The 19,809-nt window shown below is 39.7% G+C and overlaps 1 protein-coding gene across 4 annotated transcripts in view; it reads right to left on the reverse strand.

Annotated features, from left to right (window-relative positions):
* ADAM28 (ADAM metallopeptidase domain 28) overlaps positions 1–15,633 on the reverse strand; it is a 54,191-nt gene extending 38,558 nt beyond the window's left edge. For all 4 annotated transcript variants that reach the window (XM_037152834.2, XM_053668032.1, XM_053668031.1 and 1 more), the window contains exons 1-6: positions 15,516–15,633; positions 11,762–11,865; positions 5,987–6,063; positions 4,422–4,500; positions 3,210–3,286; positions 1,392–1,569 (exon numbers count right to left, since the gene is read on the reverse strand). In XM_037152834.2, coding sequence (XP_037008729.2) covers positions 1,392–1,569; positions 3,210–3,286; positions 4,422–4,500; positions 5,987–6,063; positions 11,762–11,865; positions 15,516–15,567 — 567 coding nt within the window. In that variant the 5' untranslated portion in view covers positions 15,568–15,633. The remainder of the gene's footprint in view (positions 1–1,391; positions 1,570–3,209; positions 3,287–4,421; positions 4,501–5,986; positions 6,064–11,761; positions 11,866–15,515) is intronic.
* Between the last annotated feature and the right edge of the window lie 4,176 nt (positions 15,634–19,809).

Here is a 19,809-nt window from a genome sequence, read left to right on the forward strand (position 1 = left end):
TAAACTGAAAAGTGCATCAGAATCAAAGAATCTCTCCAGCCGTCGTGTGGAGGTGGATTCTACTGAGGCAGGAGCGGGAGTGGGAAGTCGGGTGGAGGACATCGCAGTGGGTACAGTGAGAGGGATGGTGCTGCGCGGCAGTTGGGAAGAGTGGACAAAGTGAAAGATCTGGACTATGTGGAGGCACTGGCTGCTGGAAACCATATGAAGAGGGGTGAACAAAGCAGGAATCAAGGGCGGTTTCTGGATTTGAGCCTGAGCACATGACGAATGGGTGTACTGAAACAGGGGGAACGAGGGAGAAGCAGGTTTTGTTGGGGGTTTGGAAATCAATAGTTCTATTTTGACCACATTAGGTTTGTGATATTAAACATTCCAATGGATGCATGAAGTAGACAGTTAATTATTAACATTCAGGCCTTCAAAGGAGAGTCCAAGGCTGGAGGTATATATTTGATAGTGATTAGTGCAGAGCTCCTGTTTAAATAAGACATAGAAGGATAAGATTACCGGGAAGAAATGTGTAGATAAAGCAAAGAATGGGACTGACCCAGGACTGAGTTGTACCAGGAACCTCTAATAGTTATGGTCACCCAGTGGAGAACTGAGAAGGCACAGCACCAGTGAGACAGGAGGAAACCACAAACCAAACAAACAAATAAACAAACAAACAAAACAATGTCATGGAAGCATGGTTATTTGCACATGCTTATTTGCACAAGGTTAGCAAAGAAGTGAGACAGAGATGAAGGTCAACACTCATATAGCGAAGAGCGGTTCTTCTGGCTGGTAGCATTTAAACACCCAGCCAGTTGAACCCAACAACAATTTTATTTTATTCAAACCAATTCTGTCCACTGTTTATAGACATTTATTTATAGAGAAATGTTTACAAACTTTTATAAGAGATGACTCTTCTGTGACTGGAAGCTGAATTCCATAAATGAAAGCACATTCTAAGTTCCTGTGGACAGATCCTGTAAGACCCTGTATTTATTTGGTTTGCTGCTACATCCCAGCACTTATGGCAGTACTAAAAGAAAGATTTGTTGAATGAGTTCATTCATAAAGACTGTAGGATATTTTATATCAAATAATAATAATACTTGACGCCATTGTATGTTGCAGTATAGTGAAAGTTGCCTGCTCTAGAGGACAAGCCTTACACTCCTTTTTTAGCACTAGCACATCATTGTTCACAGTAGCTGACTCATAAATATGTACTAAATAAAGCAATCAATGTACAACAAGGTTTTAATGTCTTCCCTAACCGACTAGTTTGAACAATGACTACAAAATTTCAGTAAAGTGCAGTTGCTAACACTGGAACTCAGGACAGACAGGACAGGATGCATGAGACCATTCCAAATAAAAGAGAAAGGTATGCATACAACCAGACTGGTGGCAGGTAGGGCCACATGTGCCCATGGCAAGTCAACCATCCCACAGGTGGCATTAGTCTTCTTTGCTTTGGGATCATGCTTGAAGAGTGCATGTTCCTGTTCATCCCGGTTTGTGGGGCTTAAAGGTTCAATGAAGTACATTTCATCTCCCTGACTGAAGTAGCCCCTGAAAAACATGAGAAGACAGGCTTCTTGAGGAATTATTCCTGCATCTGAGTGCTGTATTTGAGAGACTCCAGAAAGTTAACATAGCAAAAACATTCCAAGCTCATGGCAGCCGAGGGCAGTGCAGCATTACAGCTGAAGATCCCCATAGAGAAGAGCTAAACTATTTTCTCCATGAGGAAATGGAGCCTTTTGGGAACAAGTGACTACTGTAATCTTACAGCTAACCTACGTCAGAGCTTGCACTAGGATGAAATTTCCTGACTCTTGGTCCAGTGCTCTTCCAATTCCCTTGCCTGGTCTGCACTCAAGGTGTACTGAACATGATAGAGATTTGGGGGTCTTATAAATGAGAATTAAAACTCTGGCTCTATCACTTATTAGTGGTGATACCATGGGAAATTACTTAAACTCACATAGCTTCAGTTTTTCCATCCATAAAATAAGAATAGCAATACCTACAATAGGATGGTTATAAAAAAGGAAGGATATAATAGAGAAAGCACATAATAAATGGAAAATACCAATTTCATCTTAATTATTTCTGCTGATGCCCCAAGCTAAGTTTCATTCAACCAAAATTTAACAACCACACATCATTCATTAAGCATTAGACTAAAGGCAGACAGGAAAAAGAGTCATGGTTTCTCCTCTCTTAGAGCTTATACTCAAATAATAAAGACAGATGTAGATTAAACAATCACATTTGAATCACAAGTATATAATCATATGACAGCTATGTAATATATGTAATTAGAGCAGGTAATTTCTAAGAAGAAAGAGCAAAAGAACAAATGACAGGCAACTGGATTAAGTATACATAGAATTAACAGAACAGATCAGAGGGGGTGTGGAGAGATAAATAAGGTGGTTTATTACAATGTCTGCATAAAGATCACATTCATTTGAATAGGATGTAGCAGTAGAGAGAGAATGTGAATAATCTCAGAATAATCTCAGTGAATAATCTCAGAAAATATTTGAACATATAAACAATAAGGCTTGATAATGGATTGAAAATGGGTAGCTGATGGGCAATAAGTCATCAAGAACTTAGGTTTCTGGATTGGGCCAGTGGTTGGGTTGATTATACAATTCACTAAGATAAGGAACACTGGAAAGATACCAGATTTTGGAGAAAATCATTAGCTTGATTGAGATTTCATTGAGATATTCAGATATGGACAAAATATGGAGATATGAAAGGGAAAATGAGATAATCAAGTCTGAGCATCAGAAGTCTGTATATCCTACTGTTGGTGGACACCCAGGGAGCCCTTAACACAGAGGAAAAATGGCTCTAACAGGCATGGGTAGGTCAACCTGGAGACTGTGGAGGGAAGAGAGAAGGTGCAGAAGAGCTGTCATTCCAAAAGTTCTGACTTTAAAACAGAGACTCAAAGCCTCTATTTTGAAAACAAGCAAACAATTAAACAAAAGCCAACTCAGAAAGCAGTTGTGGTATGTCGTTTATAAACTACTATCAACAGGAGCCATGTTTTCTTCAAACCTCAAAACTTTTAGCCCTTAGAATTCACATTCATCTAGGTGTGACTAAGTATATTTGATATTCTTTAGTTTTATTAAACACACACATACACACACCATCAAAGACACACACAAGCCATCATGAAGTCTTACCTGAGCCCCCGACACGTGCTGATGCTAGCTTCAGAAAAGTTGGCATTAATGATGTGCCCTTGGTAATAACAGTCATCCTCAAGAAAAGAGAAAAGGGGGCTTATAAGGGAGAGTGCACATGTGTTTTAGACCCACGCTACACTTAAACTTAAAATCTTGAAATAGGATCTATAATGTTTTTTAATCATTTTTATGCTGAATAGCAGTCAACTCAGGGATATTGAAAGCATTTTTAAAGTTTTTTATGGTTAAAATCTTTACTATTTAGTGGATGATCTCAAATGTCTACGAAGTGTTAACTAAATGTTGGTGTGAATGTGGTGCTGCAGAGAAAGGACAACAGAGTGAAGAGTCTGGAGGAAACCAACCTACAGACGGATGTTTATGCACCGTTTCACCTGAGCGCCCCAAACACCAGGCATTGGGGCTGAAGTTTTTTCTTTCCCTCAACTGATTGCTCATTAATTTTTTTCTAACAACTGTTAGCTATTTCCAATGAGTGTGTTATTCAGATTCTGTTAATATTTCCTTATTTATCCCAAGAGTTTCAACAAAGTGGGTTAGTGCTGCATCCCCTGCCTCCATTTGGAGCAAAACCCTTTTTCATGTGTATGTTCTTCTGTCAGGTAAACCCTTCTACTTTGGGAGAGATGAGGTATTAGCCCATGTACACCCATGTGTGACTGCAGAATTTTATGGATGAGACTGTGTGAAGGCTTTTCAATAGAAAACAGACTTCTGAAAAGGAGGCAATGTTAAAATAACTTTGTGTTATGTCACGCTGAGTCATCTTCTCTGAAATAAAAATGAAGAGTGGGAATTGTTTAAGGAAAATACGGAATTTTACAATTCTGCCATTGAGAAAATGATCTTGAGTTTGAGAGATTACATGATCTAGAGAGGTGACAGGCATTAACTAGGAACACCAGTGGTATGTGATTCTTCCAACTTCTAATGAAAATAAGAAGCTCCTTCTGTCCACTCTCCTATAGGGACAACTTTGAGGCTGGAAAGGGTTACCATGGTTGTCAAGGAGTGACTTTGTTTTTGTCTAACTCTCCAAATGACAGAGGGTTGATTAAGAAATGACTACTAAATAAAGTACTAATGCCATAAATGCTGCTTCTCTTGTCCTATTTGTTTGGCAATGACATTGCATTTGGATGTGTGGGTCAAATCCCAATTAACACTGTTTGGGACACTGTATTTTACCATGATCTGTGGGCTGGTGGTGACCTCCTTTCCAGAGGAATTATAGTGTGTTTCCACGTAGCCCGGTGCAAGGAAGTCCCTGGAGAAAAAGCAAAAGTCAGGATTACTCATGCCGATTGCAAAGTTCGGTGATCAAAGGAAGTGCTTTCACTGGTGAGCAGTCAAGTTTTAACTCCTAAACTCCTCCAAACGTCTGAGAACAAGTTCCAGCACAAAAGGGTTGCTTAAAATGGAGAGAGCGACAGGGGCAGGAACCTTCATGAGTGGTATGGGACAGTATCTGCTTGCTCACCACCAGACTGCGCATGCTGGTCTGAGGAGAGATTTGAGGAGGAAAAGAAATCGAGAAGGGGAAAGTGGGTAAAATAAATAGTCTGAAAAGAGCAATGCTCCTCACCAGTTTAAGATCATTGTGTTTCCACCTAGCCCCTTTAGTTACCAGTGACTCTTCAAGTTTATTGAAAATCAACTTGCATTGGGTAGTTAGGGCCCTTCCATCATTCTGCCAAGCTTCTTAAAATTCTTTCAGTCTCCCTCCAGAAAATAGGAGCCTGAATATACTTTTAAAAGATGTAGGGCAAAGAGAAAAGGAAGTCACTTATATGTATTAAATGCTGTACCTATTCTGCTCACTGGGTTAGACCTGTTACAGGAGTCATTTAATATAATCTTTTCAACCATCCTGCAAGGTAAATATTATTCTACTTATTTTTCAAATGAGATTAAATAATACAAGTGGCATAACATTATATTTAGGTCTGCCTTAACCCCAAGTCTGTATTACTTCCATTACACCACACAATTTTTGAATCCAATCAGTTGTGATTTTTTGCAGGAGGTGACAGTATGTTTGTCTATCTTGCTGTCCTATATAGAACAACTAAGGGACTCAAGGAGCTTGAAAGCACAAGTTAGGAAAAGCTATTTTTGAAATAGCGTAGATAGAGGATGATACATATCTGGGTGAGAATTAAGGCCGTGAAACTTGAAAAGGAATGTAGACTTTTGATGAACAGGATGAAGGGTGTGACAAAGTGAGATCCCAGTGTAACATGCGAGAGAGACTGCCGGGTCAGCGGGCAGCTGGGCGGAAGGGGCATTGGCGTTGGAGTCGAGACAGCCCGGCCCTGGCTTTACCACGGACTGCTTCTTTGGCCCTGGAGTTTATTTAATTTATATGTCTTTGTATTTTTTCCCAATGAAAATGCTTATAAGTTGTTTTAAAATCTAATCTTTCAGTGCTAGAATAATAAAATGGAATAATGTAGGGGAACAGTTAAAAATCTATAGCTAGTTTATAGAGTTTGATAATATGCGTGTCTACTTGTACCTCATTCATCATTTTATTATTAGAAGTATCAAAATACTTGTAAACTGTTGTTTTACCCAGTGTGTTTCTACAACTTCAGTAGGAAGAAATATTATTGGGCCAGTTGAGAGCCAAAGCTGGCTAACTGAGGTCTACGAGGTTTCTGTGAGCCATAAGAAACAGCAGACTCCCTACCACACTTCCCACTTGCTGACTTGCTGTTGGTGAGGGTTATATCAGAAGTAAAGACACTTACTTGGATTTTTTCAAATAAAGCACTGCTATTTTTCCATTAACTGTCATTTCATATTTCAGTTCAGTTTCAAATTTTTCCTGCAAAAATGCACAAACATTTGCTGGTAATTAAAAACACACACAAATATTCATTTTGCTAGTCCTATCTGTTTAATCACTAGCAAGCAATGACTGTTTTTTCTTTAACAGTAATCTGTTTAATGCTAAATGTCTGCTGCTGCCTCTTTTAACAAATCAAACTAAATAGATAAATTATCTCTGAGACCTGTATATCCATCCATCTACCCATCTATCCATTCATTTATCCATCTATGCATTTTACAAATACTATTTGGGTGCTAGTTATTTGCAAGATATGGTTTGGTTCTGGAAATTTAACTTGAAGTAACAAAAAATGAGATCTGCTTCCATAAAGCATATTATCATATAAAAAGACAGACAATAAATATGTTACATTGTATGATGAATAATATAAAGATGGAAGCAATGTAGGGTGTCTAACATCCTAAAGGAAGGAAAGGCTTTCCTGGGGAAGGAATGTACAAGCTGAGACAGGAGTTAGCCAGGTGAAGCCGGGTGGGGAAGGTATTTGAGAAGAAGGAATAGTATACACATAGACCCAAAGACCTCTGAGGCTCTCCCTGGTGATTTTTAGTGTGAGATCTTCTTCAGGCTCAATGGGAGTCAGAATATGGGCAAAATAACAGGAATATATACCTTAAGGCAGGAAGAAGTCATCAGGAATAAAGAAAAAAACATCACCTCAAGTAAACCATGTCAAATAGAAGAACTGGTTTAAGTTTAGATTTATATGACTTCTGTCCAGAAGGTAGCCAGCCATTTACTGTGAAAAATAGTGACATTTATTGAAGGCAATACAAGATACAAGAAACATTTTACATAGGATAATTATGCCTCAGTCCCCTTCAAAGTGGGGCGGGGGGGGGCACCTTCCCAGTCAAAAAACAGAGTTAACATGGTCTTGATCTTGCTGCAACTTTGCAGCACCTTCTTCAGGTGTGGAGAACCAGGCGCCATCCATTGGGATGACTGGGCCTTTGTTTCCAGATCATTGCCATAGACCCATGATTCATCTCTAGTTATGATCTTCTTGAGGAAATCTGGTTCATTGGTAGCAGTTCGAATCAAGTCATCAGCGACTTCAGTATGATGTTCCTTCTGCTCTGGTAGCAGAAGCTGCAGAACAAATTTTGCCACCATATGTTCATGCCAAGATTATGAGTCAAAATTTTGAACACAGTAGTTTTCAAAATCTCCAGGTCAGCTTCTAGTTCTCGCACTGTCAGTCACCGATCTCTGTTGATTGCAGCCCATTCATATTCAACATTCTCAAGTGTTCTGCTCATTGCAGACCTTCCATAACATGTATTACTTTCAATAGACTCTCAACCATGTTTGAAACATTTGTAAACCACACTTTTATTTGAGCTTCACTCATTGCATCATCCCTGAAAGCCTTCTGAATCATCTGAATAGTTTTCATGGAGGAATGTTCAAGCTTAATGCAAATTTTGAATGCAGATTCAAATTTTGAATCTAGTTAGTCATTCTGAATGCAAAAACCACATAGTACATATGCTCATTCAATGGCGTCTGCCACCCACACTGACTAGCACAGTGAAGTTGTCATTGTTCATGCATGTGTGTTCCAGTCCCCTCTCATTAGCTGCCAGGTTGCATCAATGTCGCACAAACCATTCTCGTTAAATTAACAATGGCTGGACTTTTTCCAGACAGACCTCTTATATATAGAAGGAGCTATAGAAGACTACGCAGAAGATCTTATTGGGTACCTAGTCTTGACTTTGTTCCATAAAACTAGGTTATTAGCCTGATTACACCCAACATCTAAACATTCACTGGGAAGTGCCAGGTCATTGTTAAAGATATCTACATACGGCAGACAACACGACCAAAAACAATCCCTAGGCTGCACCTGAGGCCCAGCTTTTCTTCTCATCCCTCTCCTGGCCAGAACAGTATGCGAGCTTATCAAGGGACACTTACTAGTGCATTAGACTCATCAGGTCAGGGGTACCACACAGAGGTTTGCCATCTCCAAGGTCAGCTATGTTTATTCCTATTTCCTTTTAATGATCAATTATTGGTGTCCTCACTGGGGTCAAAAGTCCACGACCATAAATATCCTACAGCGTGGGCCTAGATGGACTCAGGCTACTATAAATTACTTCATTTTCATGAATAACAGCAGCTCCAAAATAAACTGTAAGGGTGAAAAACAAAATTCACAGGGAATCACTATAATCACTTATTATTCAGGTTTAAGAAAAACTAGATAGAATAAAAATACTGGGGGGATACAAGATATGAACTCCTAGCCAAAAAAGCCTTCCAGATATCTATTTCTATTAGCAATGGAGTTTTAGTAGATCATCACCTAAAAATATTACCTGGAGCCTGATTTAGAAAATAGCCATCGATTTTGGAGTGGAAGGTTTGGCTAACACTAGAATAGAGATTATAGATGAGAAGAAACAGCAGTGAAGAAAACCAGAGTTTCTCTGAAGCAGGGTGCCCCGGGGGAGGGCATGACTGTACTTCAAGTATGATCCAAGGTGAAGAGCAATGCCTGCTCAATAAGAAGTGTGTCCAGCCTATTTTCTATCTGGGTTCTGAACTAGGGGTTAGGAGAGGAGAAATGCTCCTTGGTTTGTAGAACATCCACTAGAAGGAAATGAGGTGGAGTTTATTGCGTTAGTTTAGCTGGTCAAAGATGTAAATATATGCAAATTTTCCCCAGAAGGCAATGCCTTGGGCAAGGTTAAAGGAGTGGACTAGGAAGGCCATGGTCCTGAATGGGAGCAGATCTGTAAAGTCAGGATGCTGCCCCCAGGCACACAGGGAATAGCAAAGGAAACCCCCAGGGAAGATCTTAATCCAAGTCTTGCCATAACATACAGAGAATCCAAGACCTCCACAAACCCTGGTAGCCTGCCATTGTTCCTAAAAAGGGGCAGCATCATGCTGCCACACTCTAGTTTATGGCATGAGCCAAAAGCAAGATGATTTTGGCCTCCAAGGAAGTGTGTGAAGTAGAGGCTGAATTCTAGAAAGAACAGTGACTACCTTTGGAAGGTAAGTTCCCAACATCAGGGAACTTGATTAATTATTTTTTGAGTACGTGTTTATGTAGCTCTATGGGAAATGCACTCCAGTTACACTCCTTCATTCGTTTGTCCATTTCTCTGCTTATCCATTTGCTCGTTTACTCAAATCCTTGTTTAGTTTCCCTGTGCCATGCATTTAAATACAAATCAAGAATATAATGTGCAATCATGAATAAAACATTCAAAGTTCTATCCTGGTGTTTAGTGGGCCTTCCATAAAGTTTGTCAGAAGATTGTTTCATTCCAAAACAAATTGTAAGTCATGGCCAGTTGTGTTGAAGTTAGAAAAATGGAGCCATGACTGTGGCATCATGAACAGGTGACACTGGTGCCTGGGTCTCCAGTCCAGGGCAGGGCACAGCTGTGTAATGACAAGTACAAGGGCCCAGGAGGCCTTGAAACCTGATTAATCTAGATGGAGAGTGAGGCCGCACCGCTGAGATACAGAGATCCTCTTTATCACATGCATTATAAATTCTGGAGCTTTCTAGTATAACAATAGTCTCAATAAAGAAACCACAAAAATAACTTCCAAGACCTCGGCTTATACCTGTAAGACAGTGTTGTTATAAGTCGTGCTCTGTACCTGAGCAAAAAGAGAGCATTCTACGTCAGGGGGAAGCATATGCCTGCTGTGTGGCAGGTAAGAACACCACTAGGCTTAGGTTTGGCAGACGAGTGTGATATGCAGAACTCAGTGGCCCTGACAGGGCAGGGCTGAAACATCAGATGTGCGGCAGCATGGGGTCTTCTCTATGCAGATGGGACAAGAGCTGGAATCAGAGAGAGATGTCTCTAGTGTAGTTCTGCATATTCACAAGGAGATAACAGAAGCCACATGGTATGATTGCTGGGCAAGATCCAGGTCACCAGTTAAACTAGAATGTCAGATAAACAGTGAACACATTTGCAATTTTAGCATGTTGGGTACAATATTTGAGAATAATAATAGTGCAAAACATAACTTGTTTATTTGGCATTCAAATTTAAGCAGGTATCCTGTGATTTTGTTTGCTAAATGTACAGGACAGGGACTGAGAGATGAGGGTTGAAGGGGGACAAAGGCACGGTGAAGACATGGGAAACACTCGTTTATTGCCCTCAGCATTTCAAGCCCAGAAGAGAAAATTATACACACACACACACACACACACACACTCCACCCCTATAATAAAATCAACATTAAAAAAACATCAAGACCAAATGGTATTACTCTGACTGTGTGAAAGCAGGCCTTCAGAAAAGGGATCTATCTATCCCCAAGAAATGAAGGACAACCTGAGCTTCACCCGCAGAGAGAGCATTTGAAGTAGCGAGAACTCCAAAAGAAAGGGCCTACAGTTATGCAAGGGTATCATAATAAAAGGCCTTAAGAATACCTAGGACTAAAAAGGGGATTATGTTGAGAAGCAGAAAGACAACAAAAATGGCTTAACAAGCCATAGCATTAAGCACAAAGCACCTTGAAGTGGAACATGACTGGGTTACATAGGTTAGCATCATAGCATCTTCCTGAACAGAGAATAATTACAGCATCCTTGCTTTGCCATGAAAGATAAACAGGACTATTAGTAGCTCAATTTTCAGACAAAGAATTTGAAGTCCGTATGTACCTAAATTTACCCAGGGAGAATGAACAAAGCTAAGACATGGACACAAACAAGCCCTCAGATCCCTTACACTTTCACCTATGTCTCATACAGCCAGTTCTCAGAATAGTAGACTAGATAAACAGGTATTTTCAATAAATATCAAGCCTACTGTATCAACGGCATCCATCTCTTCATTTCACAAATTGATTGATCATCCAGTATGTGACAGTTATTGTAGTTAAAGTAGTTATTACTTTATGGTTTTTCATCCAAATAAACTGTTCCAGAGCTTAAATGTATTTTTACAGTTGTGAAGAACTCACTATATAACTGATGAAAAACACTGGACATGTATTCAAATTGTTCTCCCAATTTTCAGTGAAGAACGGTGTGGGACATTGTCTGGTGAGTTGCATCTTACAGTAGATGGATGCAAGATATTATTTAGGTCTCATTTGATTGGATTTTCCTGGCTCCTTGCAGAAGAGTTCCAGGTGTAGGTAATCAGAAATTCCTTGTTGAATGAATCATTGTTGTAGCTTTCCTCTTTCCTCTGTTGACTGAGAATGTGTCATTTCATTAAGTAGTAAGATTTATACAAACTTGAATAGCTGCCTGCCTTTTAAAAAAAGACAAAGGTAAATGTCATGTTTAATTATAGTACGTAATCTTAATTGAATGTGCATATATGCACACATTCATTTACAACATTTTATTTCTACTTCAGTTTTAATGTTCATGGTTTTGTCTGCCTGTGTGTCTATAGATATATGACTAATAAATTGCATCAAATTTCTTTGGGAATACACAGAATAGATTATATATTACCATAAGAATGTTAAATTTTACTCTCTTTATGACCTTAGACAGTTTGTCAGAACCTTAATCTGCAAAGTAAGGTTGCATTTTTGAATGTTAATAAACATATTATAGGTCAAAAATAGACATAAATGTGTGTATATATGTGTATCTGTATTGATATGTTAAATATAGTTTTTCAAGTTCTTTTCATTTCTGCTAAACAAATAGCTGCACCTGCTGTTCTGGCTCCTTGGCCTCTCTTTCACGGAGTTGATGAAGTCTTCTGGGATAAACCACTTCATACTTCTTTTCTCCAGGGAGATCCTTTAGAGCAGTTACTGAAAAAAAAAAAAGAAAAAGAAAAAGAAGTAAGAGAGAAGCTTCAGCTGAGCAGAACCGTGGCAGGCTGGCTGCAAATGGCCCCCCCTCCCTGTGCGCTTCTGAGGAAGGGAGCCACGCACAGGGAGTCCTCTCGTGGCTGAAGCCCGGGTACCAAAGAGGTCCTCAACTCAGAGGCCCGCTCCTCCTTGCAAATCTTTACTTTAACCAATAGCTTCAAATGTTCCCCCACTGAAAACATTTATTTTTTTAAATTTTATTTATTTGCTTTTGGAAAGAGGGGAAGGGAGGGAGAAAGAGAGGGAGAGGAAGTTCAGTGTATGATAGAAACATCCATCAGGTAGGGACCTGGCCTGCAACCCTGGCTTATGCCCAGGAGTTGAACCAGGGACCTTTCAGTTCACAGGCCAGCACTCAATCCACTGAGCCACACCAGCCAGGGTGGTCCTACTGGAAATATTTCCTCTGCATTTTCCCACTTCTCTTTGCTGTCTTGGATCCCCTGCAGAGGGATGGAGCAGGCAGTGTAGAGAGAAGCCAGCAGAGATGGCAGGATGCAAATGAGCCCTCTACAAAAAGCCAGTGGCAGAGTAGTTGAGTGGAAGCACTCTCAAAACTACACAGTGTCAGATTCTAATATATTTTCCTTGAGTTTTCCAATAGCAGTGCTTTACACTAACAGAGCAAAGGCTCCACTACCAGCTCCACAGAATGGGTTGGCTTTTTGCAGTACAGACAAAGCTGCATATAATATGTAAAACATATTTTTAAAAATTTGAGAAGCAGACCATTAGAACACTATCACTGGTCAGGAAGGAAATTTCTGAGCCTGCTATTATATCAAAAGAGAATTGAAGAGTTATCTCATCCAACCTTCTATCTGCCACTTGGATTCTCATCTCAACATTGTATCCAGAAGTTATTTTTCTAAAGCGGACGCATGGTCTAGCACCTGCTCTGTGCAGAGTGGAGCCAGAGGAAATGTCAGGGGACCTGCTCTCTGGCTGCTGAAGAGGCTACGGGCCCAGGAAATTGCAGATGCAGCTGGAACCAGGTACAAGTCCAAAGACTGACGGACACCCTGTGTAGACTAGAAGGTTTTCTAAGGGTGGCCTGGCTCGCTGCAGCACTCAAACCTACTTTCTATGGCAGAAGAAATTTATGCTACTACGGTGGACCCTTTAACAAGTAGAATTGAGTATTTTTGTTAGTTTCCTTGGATGACTGTACAATTATCCCAATAGGCTCCAAAAAATAAATATTTATTAAAAATTCTTTCTTTACAAACTAAAGCAGAAGTTTTCAAAATTCCTAGTGAAGTCAATTTTCTTTTATCATTTTAGGATAGCTTTATTTCATTTGATTACTCAGAACCATTTATATCTCACTTTGAGATTTTTTTAAAAGTGATTAAATTGTCTAAAAACCCATTGGATCAAAAATGGGGTGTTATATTGAGGACAGCTTTCCAATCAGTGGCCTGACATCTCAAAAACATTTAAAGCCATAGCAGCAACATTAGAACACCTTAACTTTGGGTTTAGTTGGGGTTTTTAATTATTTGAAAAGAGAGGGCACATTAAATGTTCTCTGGCCAGTTCAAGTAGTCTATGATGTTATGCCAATGAATACATAATCCCCTATAATATCTTCAAAGAGATAATGATCATTTGGACACAGTTCTAATCTCTCATGATAAAATAAGTCTCATCACATAGTCACATCTCTGGAACATCACAAGTTCCCTCAGGCACTTGCTGTTACAGAGATAATCACCAGCCATCTTTTATTTCTATACAGTTAATTTTGGATAAAATAAAATAACACTAGTTATAAACAATTGTCATAGCTGAGTTTCAAAAGCCCAAGAAACACATTTATTCAATTATTGTCTTCCCACTAAGTGAAAATTTTTGTAATTATCACAATTATTTCAAAATAATATGTTGAGGTAAGAAATTTACTCCTGCAAGAAATTAACTAACAGTATCAACACAGTTCTCTACAGTCTCCTGTAACTCTGCGATACCAACAAGCCCTGCACCACGAGGCGCCCATGCTGGCTGGCTGGTGGACTGGGTCCAGTCAGCGCAATTAGTCCCCTTAATACGGAGCTCCCAAAGCCATACAGTCACCAATGTTGGGAACAGAATAACCCTTTTAAAAATACTGTATGAGAACTATTGTTTTCACCCATAATACACATTCTGATAGAAAATATTATCTAAGCTGCCCTCAGGTCATACAATAATACCCACCCAACTGATTCTTTCTATAAAAGCACAAAGCTATAATAACACACACGCATTCCTATTCAGAAGCAGTAAGAACGGGCCAATCCAGCTAACACAGGTTTTCTTTGATAGACACGCTGATCTCCATGCTTCTAGTCAGTATATAAATTCTAATGTTTCATAGAATCTGAAATTACCAACTGACTCTCAAATGTGGAGTTGAAATACATAAATTAGTGAAGAAATTTATTTTCAACTCTTTGAGGGTGGAGCATTTCCAAATAACAAGCAAAATAAATCAATAAATAACATAAACCAGAATATATTTTTTAAAGTCTCTGGCAACCTCTCACTTGCTTCAATTTGAAATGAATGATTTCTAGCTCTTCCCAAACTCTTGCGACATAGTACATTTTCTAAAGAAGACAGACCAACTTTCCCTTAATGGCCCTTCTTTTTTCTGAACTCAGGAAGGTTCCCGAGCCAGGGCGGTTTGAGATATAATAAATTACCCGGCAGTTAGAGATGCAGCAGACCTTGATACCATTTGGCTCATCCATCCTTACCGCCAATGCTCCCTTGCTACACAGTCTAATTATTCTGAAGCCTGTGGAACAAACACAACTAACTGCCATCCAGGGAATATACAAATTCCGGCTGTAACACAATGTGTTTCTACTAATTTGTCGTTAATACCTGCTTCCTCTCTCCCACAGAACTCACATACTAGATTAGTTTGGACTAGCAAAACTAGATGAAAATAAAAAGAAATCTGCTGTTTTGGTTTGGATTAGATAGTTATTTTTATGTTTATTAGTTGTTAAGAAAAGTTGTTGACAAGATTAATATAACAGACATTGACCTGGATTACTTTGATCAAGTAATAACAAAGTGCTTTAGAAAATAAAATTGGTCAAGTCTTTATTTCTGAATTAGTCATACTTATTATCACCAGAAATGGAAAAACTAAATATGAAAGTGTGAATTCAAAAGTACAGGGCCAGCCAACTGGTCTGGATAATAATAGCAAATGCCCTCCAAAGCCTTCCACACAGCAATGGAATCAAATCCACGGACTCTACCACTCGAAAAGTGACGAGGTGAGTTTGGATGAATTTCACTTTTCAGCTCAAGATTCATATTCATTATTTAAATTATGCTGAATGAAATCTACCATTTGATTTCCATATTCTCAGATCATATATGGAAATATTGATTAAGGACATCTCTTTGCCTCTTGTATTGAGTGTTTATATCAGTCAATGCCCATCCCCACCCTGAAAAGGAAAAACACAGCAGATTAAAACCTGCCCAACTAGTTACTAAAATTTGTTAAACAAATATATTTGGAGAAGATGAAAAGCAAGCGGCTCACTGCTGTGTTTCATAGAATCTAAAAAGAACTAGACACCTACCTGGGGCTGAAGACAGGAAGCAAGCGGCCACCAGCAGAAGGCCTTGCAACATCCTGGGCAACCCCAGGAGCGCGGCGTCTGTCCGTCTCACTCAAACAGACGAGCACTGCTTGGTCTTCTGCTGCCACCTGTCAAGTGAGACAGAATGAAACTCCCAGGCTCAGTCTCTACTTCAGGAAGTATTTACTGAAGGTGTTGCACAACCTGGAAGCTTTGTCCTGAAACAATGGCACCCGCAGGTGGAAGTTCTCACTGCCTCCTGGTGCAAAGATTCCTTTACCATACCTATGGTTTCCCTTTTCTTCCCCGCCCTTGAGAGTAGTGCATTTTTGACATATTGCTATAGCCCAATAAGCCATCATGAGATGACAGCTTCAATATCTTGATAAATGTGTGTATATATGATGATCTGGAGGCAGGTAAGGGCATTCCTGCTTTGAACCCGTATTTCACATTGTGTAATTTCTGTGTTATAAGTTCTGAGATATTGGGAAAGCGCAACCCCCCACCCTGATATAATGTGTATAATGGTATACACGCCTGATACCATTTGAAGTGCATGATATATAGTGTCACTAATTCTAACAAAAACTTTTTTGAGTTAGGTCTCAGCTCTCCAAACTACATATGAGGAAACTGAAGCCCAGAGGTGTGAAGAAAACTGTCCAGACTCCAGGGATGGGCGAAGATTGTTTGTGCTAGCGTTCACCAGCAGGGGGCGTCCAGATCTTAGCCTCATCCGGAAAGGAGCAGTTAGTTCACGCACTGGGAACTGGTTGTCAATGAGAGAAAGAACACCATCCAGAGATGCAGCCGGGGAGAGATTGACAGTGAAAGAATCCCACAGAATCAAACAGGAGGCAAATAAATAAAGATTATTGGACCAGGGAGGATCTAGTCTTTTGGTTGGTACTGCCTTTTTGTTGGTGATTTGGGAGGCATTTCTTGGAGCTGAGAATCTGTAGTACAGTATGATACTCCCTCCTGGTTTTCTTCTGGGTACACACCTCAGAAAAGGAACTACTGGAATGACAAACAGATAAGTAGGGTGGGGAGATATTCATTTTTTTTTATTGGTAGGTGGGCCCTCCCTCCTAGGAATAGACGGACCTGAAACGTGGGAATGAGAGGACTGGGAACAAGGACCCAGTTATGGGTAGTTCCTGAAGATGCATAGTTTGGGTCTGAATGAAGTAATACCATTGCCCTGCTGTGTTTTCTGTATATTTATTTCATTTAAAGCCTTCCAAATGTCTTCAAACATGTTTACTTAGAACCGCTGAATTATATGAATGAGAGACATAATTCATATGTCTCTCATGGAACTCTGCCTGAGGCGGGTTTTTATCGGAGCACCAGGGTGACTTCCTGTGTCTCTGTTTCACAACCAGGACCTTAAGAGCTCTACTTCCCACTACTCTACTCACCGAGGGCAGAAGAGGGATTGCACACGTGGAAGATGGTTTCTTTCCTCAAAAGATCTTCACCAAAAAGTATTTTTTCAGCCCAGAATTCTCACTATTCTTTCTGCTTTCCATTCTGATTCTTTTTTAAAAATGTCATCTGGAAGAAGAGGGAGTGGTAATAATTAGTGCCGAAGGCTGGAAATGGGAGGAAGGGGTGATCCAGTGACCACATCCTGGCCCCACTCAGGCCAAGGGGATGCAGGCAACCTGTTCTTCAGTGGGAGTGAAGGGAACAGCACAGACTGGGTGGTCCAAACGTGCCAGTTTCTTTATGCTACCATGTGACAATCTTCACCCCAACTCTAAGAACGTAGAAATAACACTACTCTAAGAAAGTAGTATTATTGAAACCAAAGACAATAGACCCTTTTTGGCCATATGTGACTAATCTTGGGACCATTGGATATAGGATCTTTAATATTTGTTTTTATTTAGTTAAACATTTACAGACTGTCATGCTCATACACTTGCTCCTGGAATGGACAGGGAGGAACCACTCCTTTGGTCCAATGACAGCTTTAGAGTCATTGACAACTCAGGCGCTGCCTCCTTTTCCCTGAACCCGGTGATGTACTGCAGAGAAGGAACACGGACCAAATGCTTCCCATGCTCCTAAAGGGATGTGTCGTGGGGTTTAAGAAACTCAGGTTTTAACAAACCCACTCCTCGTCTCTGCTCCATATGTACCGAAAACTTGTACATGATTGAAACTATCTGATTACACAACTGCCCCCACTTTGAGTAACGGCACAAACAAAAGTCACCTCCAGGAGAAGACTTGCCATTGTCACATTAAAAATTTAAAGCATCGCTCATATTTGAATATATAATTCAACCACTGAGAATCATTCTAAAAATTATCTAAAATGTAAAATAGTTTCATGAATCAATATGTTAAGCATGCTATGTATAAAAGATAAAACTAAAATTAAATATCCAAAAATAAGATGGGTATTTAATCTACTACATACCTATTCAATGAAATATTAAGCCAACATTTAAAATGACCTGTACCATGAATTTTAATATTATGGGGGAGCTTTACATATTAATATTAGCATAAAAATAAAGCAATAACATTATATACAAAATGATCAAAATTAAATAAGAATGTCAAAACCATTCAGAGTAAAGTACAAAAACAAGAAAAAATTCCAAAATATTTAGGGAGGACTTTTTTTTTACTTGTGTTGGAAAGATACGCTTTTACCCCTTTCTTTCTCTTTTTAAAACTTAATTTTTAAGTAGTAGTTAGCATTACTTGTATAACTTTTAAATTATGAAAAATAAAGACAAAAGTACATAAATCTTTTCCAAAATTATTGCCTGGCATTCCTTTTCTTAAGCTGAGCTCTCCTGTAAGATGCGTATTAGTCCTCCTTGCTCCCAGGCCCCCACCATAGCGCTTAGAAAATAGCAGCTACTGAATATATGTCTGCACACTGAATCAACGATAGAAAGAGAGTCATTCTGTAAAAAACAAGCAGAGCCTCTGAACCACAAGACATGAACAGCTGAGTCTCAGAAGAAAAAAAGGAAAAGGAGCTCTTTGTCTTTTAAAGCCGAGACAAAAAGACAGGATTTTCTATTCTGACTTATCATGTTCTCACCTGTGGTAAGTAGATAGTGAGACACAAAGGAAGGAGGGCTATTCGCTTTTAAGCTTGGTAAATACATTTTTATACAGGAAAGCTGAGAGATTTTATCATCTTTCAGGTGCTGTATTTACGTAAGATTTTACTTTCTTGCTTAGTTGTTCATTTTATTATTAGCCAATGACTCCTTTGCCCAGGAATTACTAGCTATGTACTTAAGATATGCTACATTCCTTTAGGTTCTTTGTAACAGGAAGTGGTCTTTCTCTTCATTGTGCATTTACATTAAGTGCAATAGGTCATCAGCAGAGTTGTATTCAGTCCAATCAAACTGATCCATCATTTACGAGACCTAATGTACTTAACTAGCAGAAAAGAGCTGGTGGAGCACTCTGTCTTCCAGGGAGAATGAGGGTGGCCTTTATCTAGTCTTACAGCTGTAATTTCCACTTTTTCTGTACCCTCTTCCCTATTCTCTTTCTGGTGTAAGAACTAAATTAAGACCCAGTGTTATGTGTGCCTTTACATCTGCAGGAAACTGAGAGGGCCCACATTGGCCTAATGACAAGTTTCTCTCCCTACTCTACTCCCACCAGTAAGGTCCCCTAGTCACACACCTGTCCTTATCACAGGTCCTGCTTATCTCTGAACAGTGAGCTTCAGTTTCCTGCTAACCTGCAGAGTTACTCAAACAAGCCAAGTACACACTCCCATGGGGAGCAGGGGCATCTCACTCCCTTGCTGCTACAAAGTTTGCCTCCCACCAGCCCGGTCATTCACTCTGTTCCCAAATGCACCCCTTGTGTGTTTTGCTTGGCATGGCATGAGCATTCTGCAGCCCTGGGCCATGAGTATATGTGACATAAACTGTTGTCGATGGCACCTTTCCAGTGACAGGTGTGTGTTCAGCCATGCCCGTAACTTTAGAGCTAGAATTTGTGCCTCACTGATGGAATAAATAGAAGGCAGATGAGACACCCTAGCACACACACGTCTGGGAGCAGATACATGTCCTTGGGAAGCATTCTGTTTATATCCACTTGGACTTGCTATGTTTTGATTTCACAGTGAAACTCCCACAGGGAGATTGCATTCCTCTTATTTACAATCAGGGCTAGAAAAAGGTTTCCTGTTTACTCCTGTGATCTGCCTACACAGGAAAATCCAGGCTGACTGAAAATCTTCACCATCTCAATTAAACTCAACTTCGTCTGCATTGCAGTAACCTTCCTA

This window comes from Artibeus jamaicensis, unplaced genomic scaffold, assembly GCF_021234435.1.
Source record: "Artibeus jamaicensis isolate MK-2021 breed Jamaican fruit bat unplaced genomic scaffold, CSHL_Jam_final contig_477, whole genome shotgun sequence".
NCBI lineage: Eukaryota > Metazoa > Chordata > Mammalia > Chiroptera > Phyllostomidae > Artibeus > Artibeus jamaicensis.